Consider the following 16,516-nt stretch of genomic DNA (forward strand, 5'->3'; position numbering starts at 1 on the left):
GTGCAATTGAATGTTCTCAAAATCGTGTTTATATTTATATCGCTTATTATAATTATATTTAATGATAATATGCATTTCAGATAAATATTGAGTTTTTAGTTTATTTTTTTTTCTTTTGCAAGTTGAGATACTTTTATAGTTGTTGTATCCATTTAAAATATTTGCACTTTGATTCTAGTCGTGAATTTGGGGATCTTTCAGCATTTTAAAGCAATATTTGTTGATTGGGTCATTATGTTTGTGCACTTGTCCTGTCCATTTAAACATTGAAATAACTGCGCAATGTATCCATAGTCACCTAACTTCTTAATTTGATCGAATTGAACAACATCACTCTTCTTAACTTTTGATAATTACTCAAATAAGACCGGCGTGACGCTTTGGGGCAACCTGTCAGGTCACACTGGTAATTTTATTGTTGTTATTTTTTTAAATTAATAATAAATTATATAAATAGATAAAAAAAAAAAATGTGCAACATTTGATGAGCGTAATAAAACCATTGAGACAGTTTGGTGCATTTGAGCAAATCTAAAATCTGGCAAAGTAAACTTTATTTTGCATTATTTCTGAGTGCGGACTGTTTTGGAGATGGAAACGAGTGTGTGTGTGACCAAACTTTGACATTTACAGGGAATGTTGGTCACAAAATTTTTGACTTTTCTCAGAGGAAAAAAATCCCACTCCCGGTTTATCGAATTTATTAATCTTTTAATGAAAATATTTCAAGAATTATACTGGATTTTAATAAACGCAAAGAGTTCACATATGTACATACATATGTATGTATGTACTATGTATGTAGGTATGTAAAGAGTCGAAATAGGGTAAACTGCCACTTCCGGTTGACGAATCTTAACTGAATTTTACATTTTAATTGGTAGTAAGCTTAAACTTTTAGATATGATATTTCAGAAACATATTATGTCTCTAGATTCTACAGGGTAAACAATTCTAATCTGTGGAGTAAAAATACTACTTCTGGTGTAGGAAAAAATATTTAATTGAATCCAAAAACTTAAAAAAAAGTGGACACCTATAAGGAAAGGTACTAATTCTGGTCAACTTTGTAATTTGAAAAAAATTACGTCGTATCGATAAGCATTTCTGTAATCGATACTAACTTACACAAAAAAATCTCATACACAAACAAAAACGTCATCAGTGATCGATTTTGAGTTCGAATCAGTCAATATCTCGAGTTCGAATTTTCTCATGATTAAAAAACTTCCAATACAAAGTGCAAATAAATTTTCAACATATGTAGTCCCAAGTTTTTTATTCGTTCGTCTGGTTTTTATTTAATTTTCTGTCATAGAAGATTTAGAACCAAATTGATTCGTAATTAAATAATTTCTTTTAGTGAAATCAATATAATTTTTTTATATACATATGTATGTACCTATTTACGTATATTTGTAATAAAAGAAATATTTCAAATTTCATTAAGAACCATTTTTTTATTTTTAAAGTAAAATTGAAATAAAACAGCCATATTTATGCTCATAATATTTATTTTCAATCGATTAAAATACTGATATTAAGTGAAGTGCAAAAATTTGTATATCCATAACTTGTTATCTCGTTGGACGTCGTTATCTGATAAAATAAACTATTTATTTTGAAGCTTTCGTGACAGTTTTTAAAACGTGTTAGAAATATCTTCAAATGATATACTTATGTATAATAAATAGTACATAGTACAAGCATGTGGTTAAAAGTGATATTGTACATATGTACACTAAACTTTATCATCAGATTTCATATTATTTTAAATTAGATGATATATTTAAATTTAAGTGTAGAATACGATATTCAAAATATTCATAGCTTTTAAAAATAATATACAGAAGTTAAATTCAATTTTTTGTCATTTGATATATATGAATATTATAATTTCGTAGAAATTAATGAGTTGAAAACTAGTCTTCATTAAAAATATTCATATTATATGTATGTTTGTCCATTGGAACTTAATTGAGAAATCAATTTACTATGCCTTTAAAGCATCCAAGGCTATTTTCTGTTCAACACATGAAGTTTTGTGATCGGGATAAAGTTTGACTTCAAGATTTTAACTGATTCGAAACAGTTTAAATGTGATTTTAGCACGATCACAAAATTTCACCTATTATTTTTTATCTGCATACGTATGTATGTACATATGTACGTATAGATAGAAGTAAAAATGCCATTACGAAATTGTAATATTTACAATAAAATGTTATTAACCTTCCAGCGCGCGCGCTGTCGTAAAATTTACGACAAATGCGCTTTATCGCATCTCCTACTTTTAGCACTTAGTGATAAGCATCGAGCTTCGAGCTATTCGAAGGTCAGTGTTTCCCGAAACTGCAGGCGAATCGGTTGTGCGTAGAAGTTTTTGTGAGTCATCGATATTTGGGGATTTCCGTTGAGCGTTCCGTTGAGTCCTTTACATGCAAGAAGCATTCTGCAGTTGAGGTGGTTTTTAATAATTGAAAAGGTTAACCAAAATTTAAAAATGACTCATAGGTAATGTTGATTCTGATTAATAATTCTGACTAATGATCGAATAGGTCGATAAAATATTTTGTTTTGAAATATTAGCATATTTAGAGTGTTGTTTTGGTTTTTTGTTTAGAAAGTAAATATTTATTTTTTAAAGTATTGTCATTTATCAGTTTTCATAACCTTACAACATTTACATAAATAAATCACCATTTACATAAATAAAACACCATTTACATGGAGAAAACTTGATGACGTAAAATTTACGACAAGCGCCCGCTCAAAGGAAATAACTCCGCGTGCCCGCTGGAAGGTTAAAAATACTCAGTTTCAAAATATCAAAATTATAATATACACATGATAATATTTTTAATAAAATTTAAATTTTTAATAAATAAATAGTTAATTCAAACATGATGTTAAAATTATAAGCAAGTTTACACACATAATATTAAATAAACAAGCATATTTCGAAAAGTAGAGCCAATTTACTTTACAAACTTATCATATCAAAATAAAGTAAAAATAAAATATGTACATGTAAATACATATTTATATACACCTCAAATATACTTATGTATGTATATTAATATTAATACAACCTAAATTACATTAAAGTTTCATGCAATAAACAGTTTCTTGCAAGACAGCGTTTTTCTTCCTTGTAATGATTCGTATGAAGTATGTAGAAATAGTTGGTGAAGAAATTTCAACATTGAGATTATCGAGCGGCTGTAATCAAAAAATAAAACAATCCGTTAAAATCCAATTAATCTATTTGAAAGAAAGTAATATGTATATCAAAATTACCTCACAATAATGAATTGAAGAATTTCTAACTTTGAAATGACTTAAATAAGTTGTTGATCGATCTTAATCAATACTTTATGACAGATAATGATATTTCATATAAATAATTACAAATAAAAATGATTACTTAATATATTTAAAATATGCGAATAAAAAAAAGCATAAAGATATTAACTAAAAAATCAAATCCAACGTGTTTCAATTTTTGTCTATGTCATTAGTGCTGCCTTCATTCCGGACTAGTAGACCTGTAATAAGAAAATAAAACAAACCGTTAAAAATATATCAACCAATTCGACGCAAAATATATATGTGTTTCGAAATGATATATTGAAATCACCTTTCAGGTTTGAATTGAAGAAGTCCATGGTCTTGGCACGGTTAGATTTAGTTGCCAAGTCTAAAGGCGTGTTTCCGCTTTTGTCCGTGGCGCTAATGTCGCCCCCTTTTCGGACGAGGAGACCAACGATGGAGACTCTTCCACACTCGGCTGCTAAATGCAGAGGGGTTTTGCCTTCGACATCTCGGCCATTCACGTCAATGCCCTCTACGTTTCTGATAACATAATCTACAGCTTGGTATCTGAAATGCACGGCGCCAAGATGCAGCAGTGAGTGGCCTGCTTTATCCAAGTTACAAGGATCTGCGCCATTTTCCAGCAATAGTTTCACATCTTTAAATTTACCGTTACGTGAAAGGTGATGTAGTGGTGTTTTTCCTTTAGAATCAAAAACGTTTACTTCAGCACCATTTTTTAATAGAAGCTCGATGATTTCTCGATGACATTTTGATGAAGCAAAGTGCAAAGCAGATCGGCCTAAATTGTTACGAATGTTGATTTCAGCACCCTCTTCTATCAAAGCAGTGGCTGCTTCAAGATTATTCTTGGTTGATGTAATGTGCAGGGGCGTGCAATTTGATTTGCTTGTTGCATTTGGATTAGCGCCCAGTTTAATTAGTAATTGAACTATATGTGTCTCGTAAGACCTTAAATCGCGAATATAATGTAGTGGAGTGCGTCCAAATTTATTAGTAATATTTGGATGGATTCCTTTTTCAATCAAAAACTTGGTGACATTTTCATTTCCTCTCAATACAGCAAAATGCAATAAAGAACTTCCATTTTTGTTAACAGCTGTAAGATCGAAGCCCAATTCTTTGATGAAGTGAAATGTCTTGAGGTCACATCCATAAGCAGCCCGGTGTATTAAAGCATTTCCTCGTTTAGAGGCGATTTTCGGGTCAGCGCCGTTTTCAATTAGGAATTTTATTGCATAAAATTTATTTAAGCTGGCTGCACATTGAAGTGGTGTGCTACCGTAATTGTCAGTCATATTGACATTACAACCTTTATCGATTAGCAATTGCAGAATGTCAACACTACCACCCTCTGCAGCCGAATGTAATGGCGATTTATCATTTTTATCTCGAATATTGGGATCGGCTCCCAAGCTCAGAAGCAATTTAAATTCCTCCACAGCATCACATTGCGCGAGATGATGGAGTACTGTTATTCCTTTCGAGTTGATTGCAGTTGGATGTGCTCCCGATTTCAACAAATGCTTTAATGCTCCAGTATTATTATGCCAAGCAGCATGGAAGAGTGGTGTGTTACCGTCATTGTCAGTCATATTGACATCAAAACCTTTATCGATTAGCAATTGCAGAATGTCAACACTACCACCCTCCGCAGCCGAATGTAATGGCGATTTATCATTTTTATCTCGAATATTGGGATCGGCTCCCAAGCTCAGAAGCAATTTAAATTCCTCCACAGCATCACATTGCGCGAGATGATGGAGTACTGTTATTCCTTTCGAGTTGATTGCAGTTGGATGTGCTCCCGATTTCAACAAATGCTTTAATGCTCCAGTTTTATAATGCCGAACAGCCAAGAGGAGTGGTGTGTCACCGCCATTGGTAGTCATATTGACATCGAGACCTTTATCGATTAGAAATTTCAGAATGTCAACACTACCACCCGCTGCAGCGGAATGTAATGGCGATTGACCATTTTTATCTCGAATATTGGGATCGGCTCCCGCGCTCAGAAGCAATTTAAATTCCTCCACAGCATCTTTTTCCGCGAGAAGATGGAGTACTGTTGTTCCTTTCGAGTTGATTGCGGTTGGATGTGCTCCCGATTTCAACAAATGCTTTAATGCTCCAAGTCTATTATAATGAGCAGCATAGAGGAGTGGTGTGTTACCGTAATCGTCAGAAATATTGACATCGAGACCTTTATCGATGAGCAATTGCAGAATGTCAACACTACCACCCTCTGCAGCCGAATGTAATGGCGATTTATCATTTTTATCTCGAATATTGGGATCGGCTCCCGCGCTCAGAAGCAATTTGAATTCCTCCACAGCACCATTTACTGCAAGACGATGGAGTACTGTTATTCCTTTCGAGTTGATTGCAATTGGATGTGCTCCCGATTTCAACAAATGCTTTAATGCTGCAGTTCTATTATTCTGAGCAGCATAGAGGAGTGGTGTGTTACCGTCATTGTCAGTCATAATGACATCGAGACCTTTATCGATTAGCAATTGCAGAATTTCAACCATACCACCCTCTGCAGCCGAATGTAATGGCGATTGACCATTTTTATCTCGAATATTGGGATCGGCTCCCGCGCTCAGAAGCAATTTAAATTCCTCCACAGCACCATTTTCCGCGAGATGATGGAGTACTGTTATTCCTTTCGAGTTGATTGCAGTTGGATGTGCTCCCGATTTCAACAAATGCTTTAATGCTCCAGTATTATTATGCCAAGCAGCATGGAAGAGTGGTGTGTTACCGTCATTGTCAGTCATATTGACATCAAAACCTTTATCGATTAGCAGTTGCAGAATGTCAACACTACCACCCTCCGCAGCCGAATGTAATGGCGATTTATCATTTTTATCTCGAATATTGGGATCGGCTCCCAAGCTCAGAAGCAATTTAAATTCCTCCACAGCATCACATTGCGCGAGATGATGGAGTACTGTTATTCCTTTTGAGTTGATTGCAGTTGGATGTGCTCCCGATTTCAACAAATGCTTTAATGCTCCAGTTTTATAATGCCGAACAGCCAAGAGGAGTGGTGTGTCACCGCCATTGGTAGTCATATTGACATCGAGACCTTTATCGATGAGCAATTGCAGAATTTCAACACTACCACCTTCTGCAGCCGAATGTAATGGCGATTGACCATTTTTATCTCGAATATTGGGATCGGCTCCCGCGCTCAGAAGCAATTTAAATTCCTTCACAGCATCTTTTTCCGCGAGAAGATGAAGTACTGTTGTTCCTTTCGAGTTGATTGCAGTTGGATGTGCTCCCGATTCCAACAAATGCTTTAATGCTCCAGTTTTATAATGCCGAACAGCCAAGAGGAGTGGTGTGTCACCGCCATTGGTAGTCATATTGACATCGAGACCTTTATCGATTAGCAATTGCAGAATTTCAACACTACCACCCTCTGCAGCCGAATGTAATGGCGATTGACCATTTTTATCTCGAATATTGGGATCGGCTCCCGCGCTCAGAAGCAATTTGAATTCCTCCACAGCACCATTTACTGCAAGACGATGGAGTACTGTTATTCCTTTCGAGTTGATTGCAGTTGGATGTGCTCCACATTTCAACAAATGCTTTAATGCTCCAGTTCTATTATTCTGAGCAGCATAGAGGAGTGGTGTGTTACCGTCATTGTCAGTCATAATGACATCGAGACCTTTATCGATTAGCAATTGCAGAATTTCAACACTACCACCCTCTGCAGCCGAATGTAATGGCGATTGACCATTTTTATCTCGAATATTGGGATCGGCTCCCGCGCTCAGAAGCAATTTGAATTCCTCCACAGCACCATTTACTGCAAGACCATGGAGTACTGTTATTCCTTTCGAGTTGATTGCAGTTGGATGTGCTCCCGATTTCAACAAATGCTTTAATGCTCCAGTTTTATAATGCCGAACAGCCAAGAAGAGAGGTGTGTCACCGCCATTGGTAGTCATATTGACATCGAGACCTTTATCGATTAGCAATTGCAGAATTTCAACACTACCACCCTCTGCAGCCGAATGTAATGGCGATTGACCATTTTTATCTCGAATATTGGGATCGGCTCCCGCGCTCAGAAGCAATTTGAATTCCTCCACAGCACCATTTTCCGCGAGATGATGGAGTACTGTTATTCCTTCCGAGTTGATTGCAGTTGGATGTGCTCCCGATTTCAACAAATGCTTTAATGCTCCAGTATTATTATGCCAAGCAGCACAGAGGAGGAGTGGTGTGTTACCGTAATTGTCAGTCATATTGACATCGAGACCTTTATCGATTAGTAATTGTAGAAAGTCAACACTACCATCCTCTGCAGCCAAATGTAACGATGTTCTTGCTAACCAACCTTTATAATTGATATTAGCCCCTTTTCCGATAAAAAATCTAAAGGCCTCATTATTGCCGTGCTTACAAGCAAGTTGCATGGATATATTTAAATCACATTTAACGTGTCTTAGTATTTTAGCGATCGCAATAGTATCATTACGATGTTCAATAAATAAATTAATAGGTTTATACCAATATAAATTATCATAATTGTTTTTCACAATTTCGGGGTAATTTGACGAATGTTCCCACACACTCACGATATGCTCTTTAAATTTACTCCTTTTTAAAAGTTTCAACGCTTGAGTCAGAGTATTTTCTTCATTCTTCAACTCAATTAAGTATATTTGAATAGCCTTCTGAACAAGACGATGCACATTTACTATCCCTTTTTCGTTGTTTATCATATTGTAATTATGAAGCAGATCAACAGCTTCATATAATTTGTCACTATCATTTTCTAGTTTTAAAAATATCTCCTCAATGTTGATATCGTCGGGGGCCAGATATGCCATGATTTTCAATAGGGATAGAGCCAATATTCCACGTTCGCCATCCTCTCCAATTTTTTGTATCGTGACTCTCCACGTAGTCGCTATTGTTTTGCTGTACATATCTTCATTTTCATCGTGTCCTTTGTCTAATAATTCATTCCATTTTTCAGTATACGTATTTATGTCATCTTTAGCATTGATGGGTTTGGTATTTTGCCTATATTTTGCTTTTTCATTTTGCTGTCTTATATAGCCAACAGCTTGCTTGAGCCCCAAAGGAAAAAATTGCAATAAACTTATTAATGATTTTAGATCATTTTCATCTTCGTTTTCCAGAGATTTTTTTAAATAGCTTATTGCTTCATCCTCTGTAAATATTTTCAACGGAATCACCGCAATGTTTCCATTTTCTCCCATTTTCCATTTCGAACTCCGAGATGTGATTAAAGTGCATAATTCGTGATTTTCGTAATAAGAAACATTTTCGGACATGAATTTTTTTATGTCTTTGTAATCTTCAGCATTATCAAAAACTACAAGTGTATTTCCTATTTTAATTAGAGTTTTATAAATATCTTCCACGACATATGCTATGTCTCGTTCTTTGCCGTCATCTGAAATCAACTTAACAGCAATTTGATTCGCTAGCGTCTTAAACGATTCAAATATCGTTTCACTCTTTTCTGCATTGACGAAGATGATATTATAATAGTAGTCCTTGTATTCATCCATGTATTTCTTGGCCAACTCCGTCTTCCCGATCCCACCTAGACCAACAATTGAAGCTGTCTGTGATATAACAGTGGTTTGTTTGTTTATTAGTGCGTTGTGTAAGTCTTCCAGTTCTTTTCTTCTTCCCTCAAATGACATCGTGGGATTCTTCACGCGGAATAAAACACGTTCACTGTTTTGATTTTCTACGTGGATTTTTTTAATCTCATATGTGACGCGTGATAAGATCTCTTCCTTATTAGATTGTTGAAGTTCTTTGTTTTCTGTTGCTAATGTATTACGATGTTCCTCTGCTTTTTTCAATTGTTTCTGAATATCCTTATAATATCTGGTAATAATTTCCGACAAATGGGAATTAAATGTTTGTATTGCAATTAATACATCTTGATTTTCTTTTTTAATTGTATCTTTGAATTGCGCAATATCTGTCTTAGTTTCTTCAGCCAATTTCAAAATTCTCCGCTGAATTGAAACTTGATCATCGTTATTAATTAAATTCAATAATATCTCACGCTGTGATTCATAGAAATCTCGACTTTTTAACATCTGTGGATGCAAACATGTTGTTTTACACTTTTCAGATAAATCGTTTTCATTTACATTTTCATCTGGAAAAAGATATCTATAGCCGTATTTTTCACAGTTCGATTCACTTGTGATATACACATCGTATTCATCCGTTTTATTATTTTTCTTTGCGAGCCCAACCTTTGTGAAAAGATCAGATGTTTTCCAATCGCTAATTTCACTTATACAGTCCGTGTGAGATTTTCTGCATTTGTATAAAATGTCAAAACCTGGTTTCCAAAATTTATCTGGAATTATTACTGATTTGGATTTTGAATTCCCCTCTACTACTTTTATTGCGTTCATTTCGTAGTTGACTTTTGCATCAGGTAATTGAGGTCTGGTTAATTTTTTTAATTTATTCAATACTTTTTCCAATTTGTGTTGGAGTGTGCTATCTTTACTAATTTTTTCTTCGCTTTTAAATCGATTTAAGAATCGTTGTGCTGCATCTTTCCCTAGTCTTTGAATTGCCTTTCGATCTCCTCTCGTAGAAGTGATGCCGGCAAATTGAACTTCGAAACTCGCAAAGACGTCAATGGCGATGTCCACAAATACTTTTATTCCGTTGTCTTTTGATCGTTGGAAACCGTAAACTATTTGGTAATTCTCTAGAGATTTATTTTTTTCGATGACCTCAAATGGCTTTGTCAAGGGTTCTTTAAATAGCTTAACTAATTTATCCGCTCCCCTGCCGATAAACAGTTCCGCTGGTAGTCCTATTGCCGATACTATAAATTTTGGTATGTTTCCCGATTTTTTGGTATAGCCCTCTAAAATATCATAATGTAACTGCAACGTCGATTCCAATTCGATTACAAAGTATCGAACAAAACATTCTAATCTTTCGTCTATTGACATTTCCATAGGCAGCAGAAGTGGATTTTCTTCACCTTTTCCCGAAGCAACGGATGCCATTTTTGAACGGAAAATCAAGTAGAGATTAGGATTTAATAAAAACAGACTAACAGCTGAAAATTTGGAGAGTAACGGGTGTTTTCAAACGATTTCTAATTTTTTGTTATCACTGTAATGGAAAGAAAAATCCTAGTTTACAGACTATTATGCATTTAAATACATGTTTTATCCATTCCAATTAATTAATTAAAAATACGTACCAAATATTGATGACTGACAAGAAGATAAATCTTTTGGAGACTGGATATTAGAGAATTTCTATTCGTTTGGTTTGCTGAAAAGAGTTCAATTGGTTAAAAATAATAATGGATCTCGATAATTATATGTGCACACCAAGTATTTAATTAAAAAAATATTATATGTACGTACTTCTTATGTTCAAGTCGAATATTGACTTAAAAATTTTGTCATTCATTGTATGTATGGGTCTTTGAATTATATTTATGACTAGACGAGGGCTACTGACTACCAATTAAAAAATTGATAACTAACAAAAGTATTTGAGATTGTTTGAAGTGCATACCTTTTGAAAATATTACGTTATTTATTTAAAAAGGCTCACTTACAATGTACATACATTACACATTATATTCTTTACATATTTATGATTCTGGTATGTATGTACATCACTTATAGGTGTGCACAACATTATCTAGAATACAGTAGAACAATTAAGACAACAATAATAATTATAATAATAATAATAATAATTTCTTCCTAAACATCATAATGGAATCACTAAAAATATCTATATTACATCTTTCAGAGTTTACTTCATTATAGGTTCTACATAATCTTGCAATAGGTGCATTTAAACTGAGATTAGTATTACAGAAAGGGATATGGAAGGTTTTAGTTAAGGGGAATATAGGGTATCTAAAGGGTATGGAAAGCGATATATGATTTAGGATGTCAGTACTATCAATTTCGTTATTTATTGCTTTGTGGAGGAACGTTAAATCAAGTAAGGTACGTATATTAAGCATATTAAGATATTTTTATATAACCATACGAGTAATTGGTGATATAAAATTGAATTAGCTGAAAAGTATCGAAATATTAATCTTCATTGAATATAAAAGTCAGAATAAAAAAAAAATTGAATTATTCTACATAATTTATTCTTATATTAGTTAAAATGTAGGAAAGCACGGCTGATCGAGTGTGATTATAATATTATGAAGATTAAATTTTGATTTCCAAAATATTAACTATGGATTTAGTTTAAATTCAATTTAATTTCAATTATTAAAATATTAAAGTTTATCTTACATTCAACTTCTATATATAAAACTTTAACTTGGGGTGTAAGAACATGATTTTATGATAAAATCTACGTCCTAAGCTTTTATATTTATATTTCCAAAGCAATTTGTTGTAGAAAAATTGTTACAGAATTTTTTTTTTTTATTTATTTTTTTTCAACTATGTTTTTATTTTCAAACTGTTGTCGAAAAAAGAGCTGATTGAATTTCGTGAGACCGACGTTAATGAAAGAATTCTGTATATTTGCGAAAATAGTATAATATATTACGTACAATTATAGTATTCTATTTTGGGAAGCTCATAATTTTAAATATATAATTTTAACTAATAATTTAAGTTTAAGTTATGAGAGTTATTAATATGAACCGAATATTGGCAGTTGTTTACGGGGAAGGAATTGTAGGCAGATTATAATAATTTAAGAAACACGTCTCTTGGACTGCTAAAGAAAGACTAAATGTTTTATTTAAAATACATTATTTTGGATTTTCGGTGTAAGCACATAATTTAAGTAATTTTCGCAAAATAATTTTTAAATTTTCTCCTTTACGCAAATACATAAACAATTTTGGTTCAGTGAATCTCAAACTTTTTTTATTCAAAAAATACTTTTAAATCATTAATTATTACGGTATGCTGATTTTTTTTCTAAATTATGAAATTTTAAAAAACCAATATGTCAGAATAGTGGTTTGTACAATTTAAATTATTTTTCATGAAGATTATGAATAGCACATATATATTTTTGAACCATTGGTTGTCATAAATTTTTTAATCACAAATTTATATTATATTTTTAATAAATTCAATTCAAACGATTCTTGTCAAAATTATTAGTGCATTATAAAATTCAAAATGGAGAATTCTTATATTGTAGTTATGAAAAATGTTAATATTTGTTCGCTAATTTTTTTTTTATTTCAATTCAATAATTATATTTTAATATTCAAATCCATTTATGTTGTCAATTTTGATATATTAATTTTAAATTGTAATCCAAAAAAATATCCATTTTTGATATTTTCGAAATATCGATATCAGAAATGGAATTTCTTTTCAATGAAAATAAAATTTTATATATAAATATTTCAGTTCTACCTCACGGCACCGAAAGTGAAAAGGTCGAAAAAGCAAAGATCAAAAATCGAAAGATCTTATGTCGAAAGATAAAAAAGGGTGCATGGTAAACGGTACTATGTACATATATATAATATATATCAGTGGCATGCGGAGTATCTCTCTTTTTGTCATACAGCGATGTTTAATGTGCGCGCGCGGGATACGGGAGGAAAAGCCTGTTCCTCTTGTTCCTGTTGTATCCTGCTCGCGCAAATTCAGTGAGGATGTACGACGGGGGAACCATCAAGGAAGTAGCCGGAAATTGAAATTGAAAAAAATTGAAATTGAAATTCCTCACATGAAATTGGTACTCTATTGGCGGTTGAAGGAATTGTTGGCAGATCATGATACATTATATATATTCGCGGCCCCGCGAGTAATCCTACGGCCCCCAATTTGGGAAGCACTGTGTTAGATGACTGCTTTGTAAAATTATATAACGATTAAAGCTTTTGGCTGTGTGTATCTTCTTTAGCTTGCTAATAAACGGTTCAATGATTATGTACATACAATATATGCTATGTACCATGGGTTTATTTTCTGCTTTGTTACTTGCTGAATATATACATATGTAGGTAGTTAGGTACATATGTAGGTATGTTTACATGATTGTGTATGATATTGATGACGATTAATTCTGAAATATCGATTTATAATTATGAATGTCGATTTATAAAAAATATATTTTTAAACATTCAATGTATTTATTTATATTTTTGTAAAAGTAGACGAGGCCTGCTGGCGTGATTGATGATGACGGAAATATAGATAAATCAAATGGCTACAATATGAATAAAATCTTTATGGATTACGTAATGCTTAACCTTTGAGTTAATATATCACACCTAGAATTTATTTTTGTTGCTGGGACTCGAAAAATAATAGTATAGATATCACTTTTTGATTCATTTGATAAAGTTTTAAATTAAAATGATGTGGAGTTTTAAACGCGCCTTGGAGATAATTTATTTTAACTTCGAGGTCTGCATGTTAGATTAAGGATTTAGTTTTTATCGAATTTCTTGTAAAACTGATATAAATGAATTGTATTTAGTTAGTACTAATTTTAGGAAAGAAATATGGAGATTTTTCGAGTCGTATGTATTTATCATTCATACGTCTACGTACATACATATGTACATAGGTGAAGTACCGGAAATTAGTAAATGTTAAATATCATTGAATTTTAAATTATTTTTATGTTATTAGAAATATTCTGAAGTTTTCACTCACTTTTGACTAAATTTGCTTGAGAAGAGTCAGGCTGATGACTTGGTACACTAACAGAAGGGTATCCAACAATAATATATAACAAAGAAAATATTATATGAATCTCACTATGTTAACACGAGCGATCAAATTCAAAAGAAAAACTTAAATAAAAACGAAATAAAAATTTAACGTGGACGAAAAACGATATCGGTTTATCGTATTTATTTTTCAGTTGATAAGATTATCGATATATGTGTATGTGTGTGTGTTTATATCAAATAAAAAGTGCAAAAATATATTTTCAACTACAACTACTTCAATACAGGTTTTTTTTTCGTTCGAAAGGTTTTTGGTTAATTTTCTGTCATATAAGATTTAGACGGCAATTTAATAACACGCATTAAAAATATATTGAAACTTTTATGTACATAAATTCATACAATCAAATATAAATTTTCAGCTTGATACCTTCAGTAGTGTGGAAAAATCGTATAGTCATAACATTTTTGACTTTTTTAAATTCTAAAGTTTATGATTTATTTTTATTTTAATCACATTGATACTAGAAATATACTCGAGTATTATTGTAAAGGGGGCACATATATGTACATAAAGGGTTCAAAAAATAGTGTGAGAAAAATCGAACAAGAGGAAACTGCCACAGTCCAAAAATTTATTATATATTAAAGTTTGCAACATTTATATCATACAGATGATTGGAATATTTTTGGATTTTTTTATGGAGAACAGTTGCTCCGTCTGGTCTTTGTTAGGCGTGTCGTGTCGTAATCGTTCAAAAGTTGAATGATGAATGATAATTCCTTATATGTCGCAAAAGTGGTCGCTCATATGTAGATATGACGTACATATGTATAATATGTTAATATAGAAATCATATGCAAGTATTCAGTAGCACATACTATATTGTAATAGAAGAAGAATATCGGATGTGACCAACCCGCGACTTTATCTATGTATTTGGGGAATATAAGAAGTATAAAACATACATTCATGTTCACACATATCGGCTATGAGAGCATTTTCGATACAAATTGAGCACAAATGTAGGGAAACTTACACAATACTTATTCATTTGTCTCAACAAAAATAAGACTTAAAATCTTATGACCTAGGTATGTACATATGTGTATACATACGTGAGTATGTACACGTGTGACACTAAAAATAATTAAATATTTAAACAATGGACATTAAAATAATTTATTGAGATTTATTTCGATAGTCATAAATTTTCTACCCAATATCTATACATATTCCACATTCAAGTCAACCTGGAAATTTTTCCTAGAAGAAATGTATGACTTTATTCGTACCTAACGAACATTCAAAATGTTCAACTTTCACTATATTTATTGATTTTGATTTAATGGCGTTCATCAAACTAATTAATCGTTCAAATTCAGCGCTTGATGCCTGAGAGTTAAAACAAATAAATATCCAGTAAAACTGAAATATCTTCGAATAGATCAATATCAATATGTGTAAAGGTTAATAAATCGGTAAATGTTTGAATCAAACTAGTCATTACTTTCTTGGGAAATCGCATTTCAAATTTCATTAGGAAATCGCATTTCTAGTGCAATTGAATGTTCTCAAAATCGTGTTTATATTTATATCGCTTATTATAATTATATTTAATGATAATATGCATTTCAGATAAATATTGAGTTTTTAGTTTATTTTTTTTTCTTTTGCAAGTTGAGATACTTTTATAGTTGTTGTATCCATTTAAAATATTTGCACTTTGATTCTAGTCGTGAATTTGGGGATCTTTCAGCATTTTAAAGCAATATTTGTTGATTGGGTCATTATGTTTGTGCACTTGTTCTGTCCATTTAAACATTGAAATAACTGCGAAATGTATCCATAGTCACCTAACTTCTTAATTTGATCGAATTGAACAACATCACTCTCCTTAACTTTTGATAATTATTCAAATAAGACCGGTGTGATGCTTTGGGGCAACCTGTCAGGTCACACTGGTCATTTTATTGTTGTTATTATTTTAAAATATGAATAAATTATATAAATAAAAAAATAAAAAAAAAGAATGTGCAACATTTGATGAGCGTAATAAAACCATTGAGACAGTTTGTTGCATTTGAGCAAATCTAAAATCTGGCAAAGTAAACTTTATTTTGCATTATTTCTGAGTGCGGACTGTTCTGGAGATGGAAACGAGTGACATTTACCAAACTTTGACATTTACAGGGAATGTTGGTCACAACATTTTTGACTTTTCTCAGAGGAAAAAAATCCCACTCCCGGTTTATCGAATTTATCAATCTTTTAATGAAAATATTTCAAGAATTATACTGGATTTTAATAAACGCGAAGAGTTCACATATGTACATACATATGTATGTATGTACTATGTATGTAGGTATGTAAAGAGTCGAAATAGGGTAAACTGCCACTTCCGGTTGACGAATCTTAACTGAATTTTACATTTTAATTGGTAGTAAGCTTAAACTTTTAGATATGATATTTCAGAAACATATTATGTC

General features: G+C 32.2%; 1 protein-coding gene across 1 annotated transcript; it reads right to left on the bottom strand.

The window, feature by feature from the left end:
• Positions 1-1,505: 1,505 nt before the first annotated feature.
• On the bottom strand, positions 1,506-14,157 carry LOC143919255 (uncharacterized). Its single transcript, XM_077441468.1, has 4 exons — positions 14,010-14,157; positions 10,592-10,665; positions 3,641-10,500; positions 1,506-3,548 (listed from the first exon to the last, which is right to left on the bottom strand). The coding sequence occupies exons 3-4, from the start codon at positions 10,389-10,391 to the stop codon at positions 3,499-3,501; spliced, it is 6,801 nt and encodes a 2,266-aa protein (XP_077297594.1). The 5' UTR covers positions 10,392-10,500; positions 10,592-10,665; positions 14,010-14,157; the 3' UTR covers positions 1,506-3,498.
• Between the last annotated feature and the right edge of the window lie 2,359 nt (positions 14,158-16,516).

Source organism: Arctopsyche grandis, chromosome 11 (genome assembly GCF_051622035.1).
Source record: "Arctopsyche grandis isolate Sample6627 chromosome 11, ASM5162203v2, whole genome shotgun sequence".
In the NCBI taxonomy this organism is placed as follows: Eukaryota; Metazoa; Arthropoda; class Insecta; order Trichoptera; family Hydropsychidae; genus Arctopsyche; species Arctopsyche grandis.

Coding starts and splice junctions, on each gene's coding strand:
- LOC143919255 (XM_077441468.1), bottom strand. CDS start 10,391: ATGGCATCCGTTGCTTCGGGAAAAGGTGAAGAAAATCCACTTCTGCTG. Junction 3,549..3,640: donor CTTCAATTCAAACCTGAAAG/GTGATTTCAATA, acceptor TTCTTATTACAG/GTCTACTAGTCCGGAATGAA.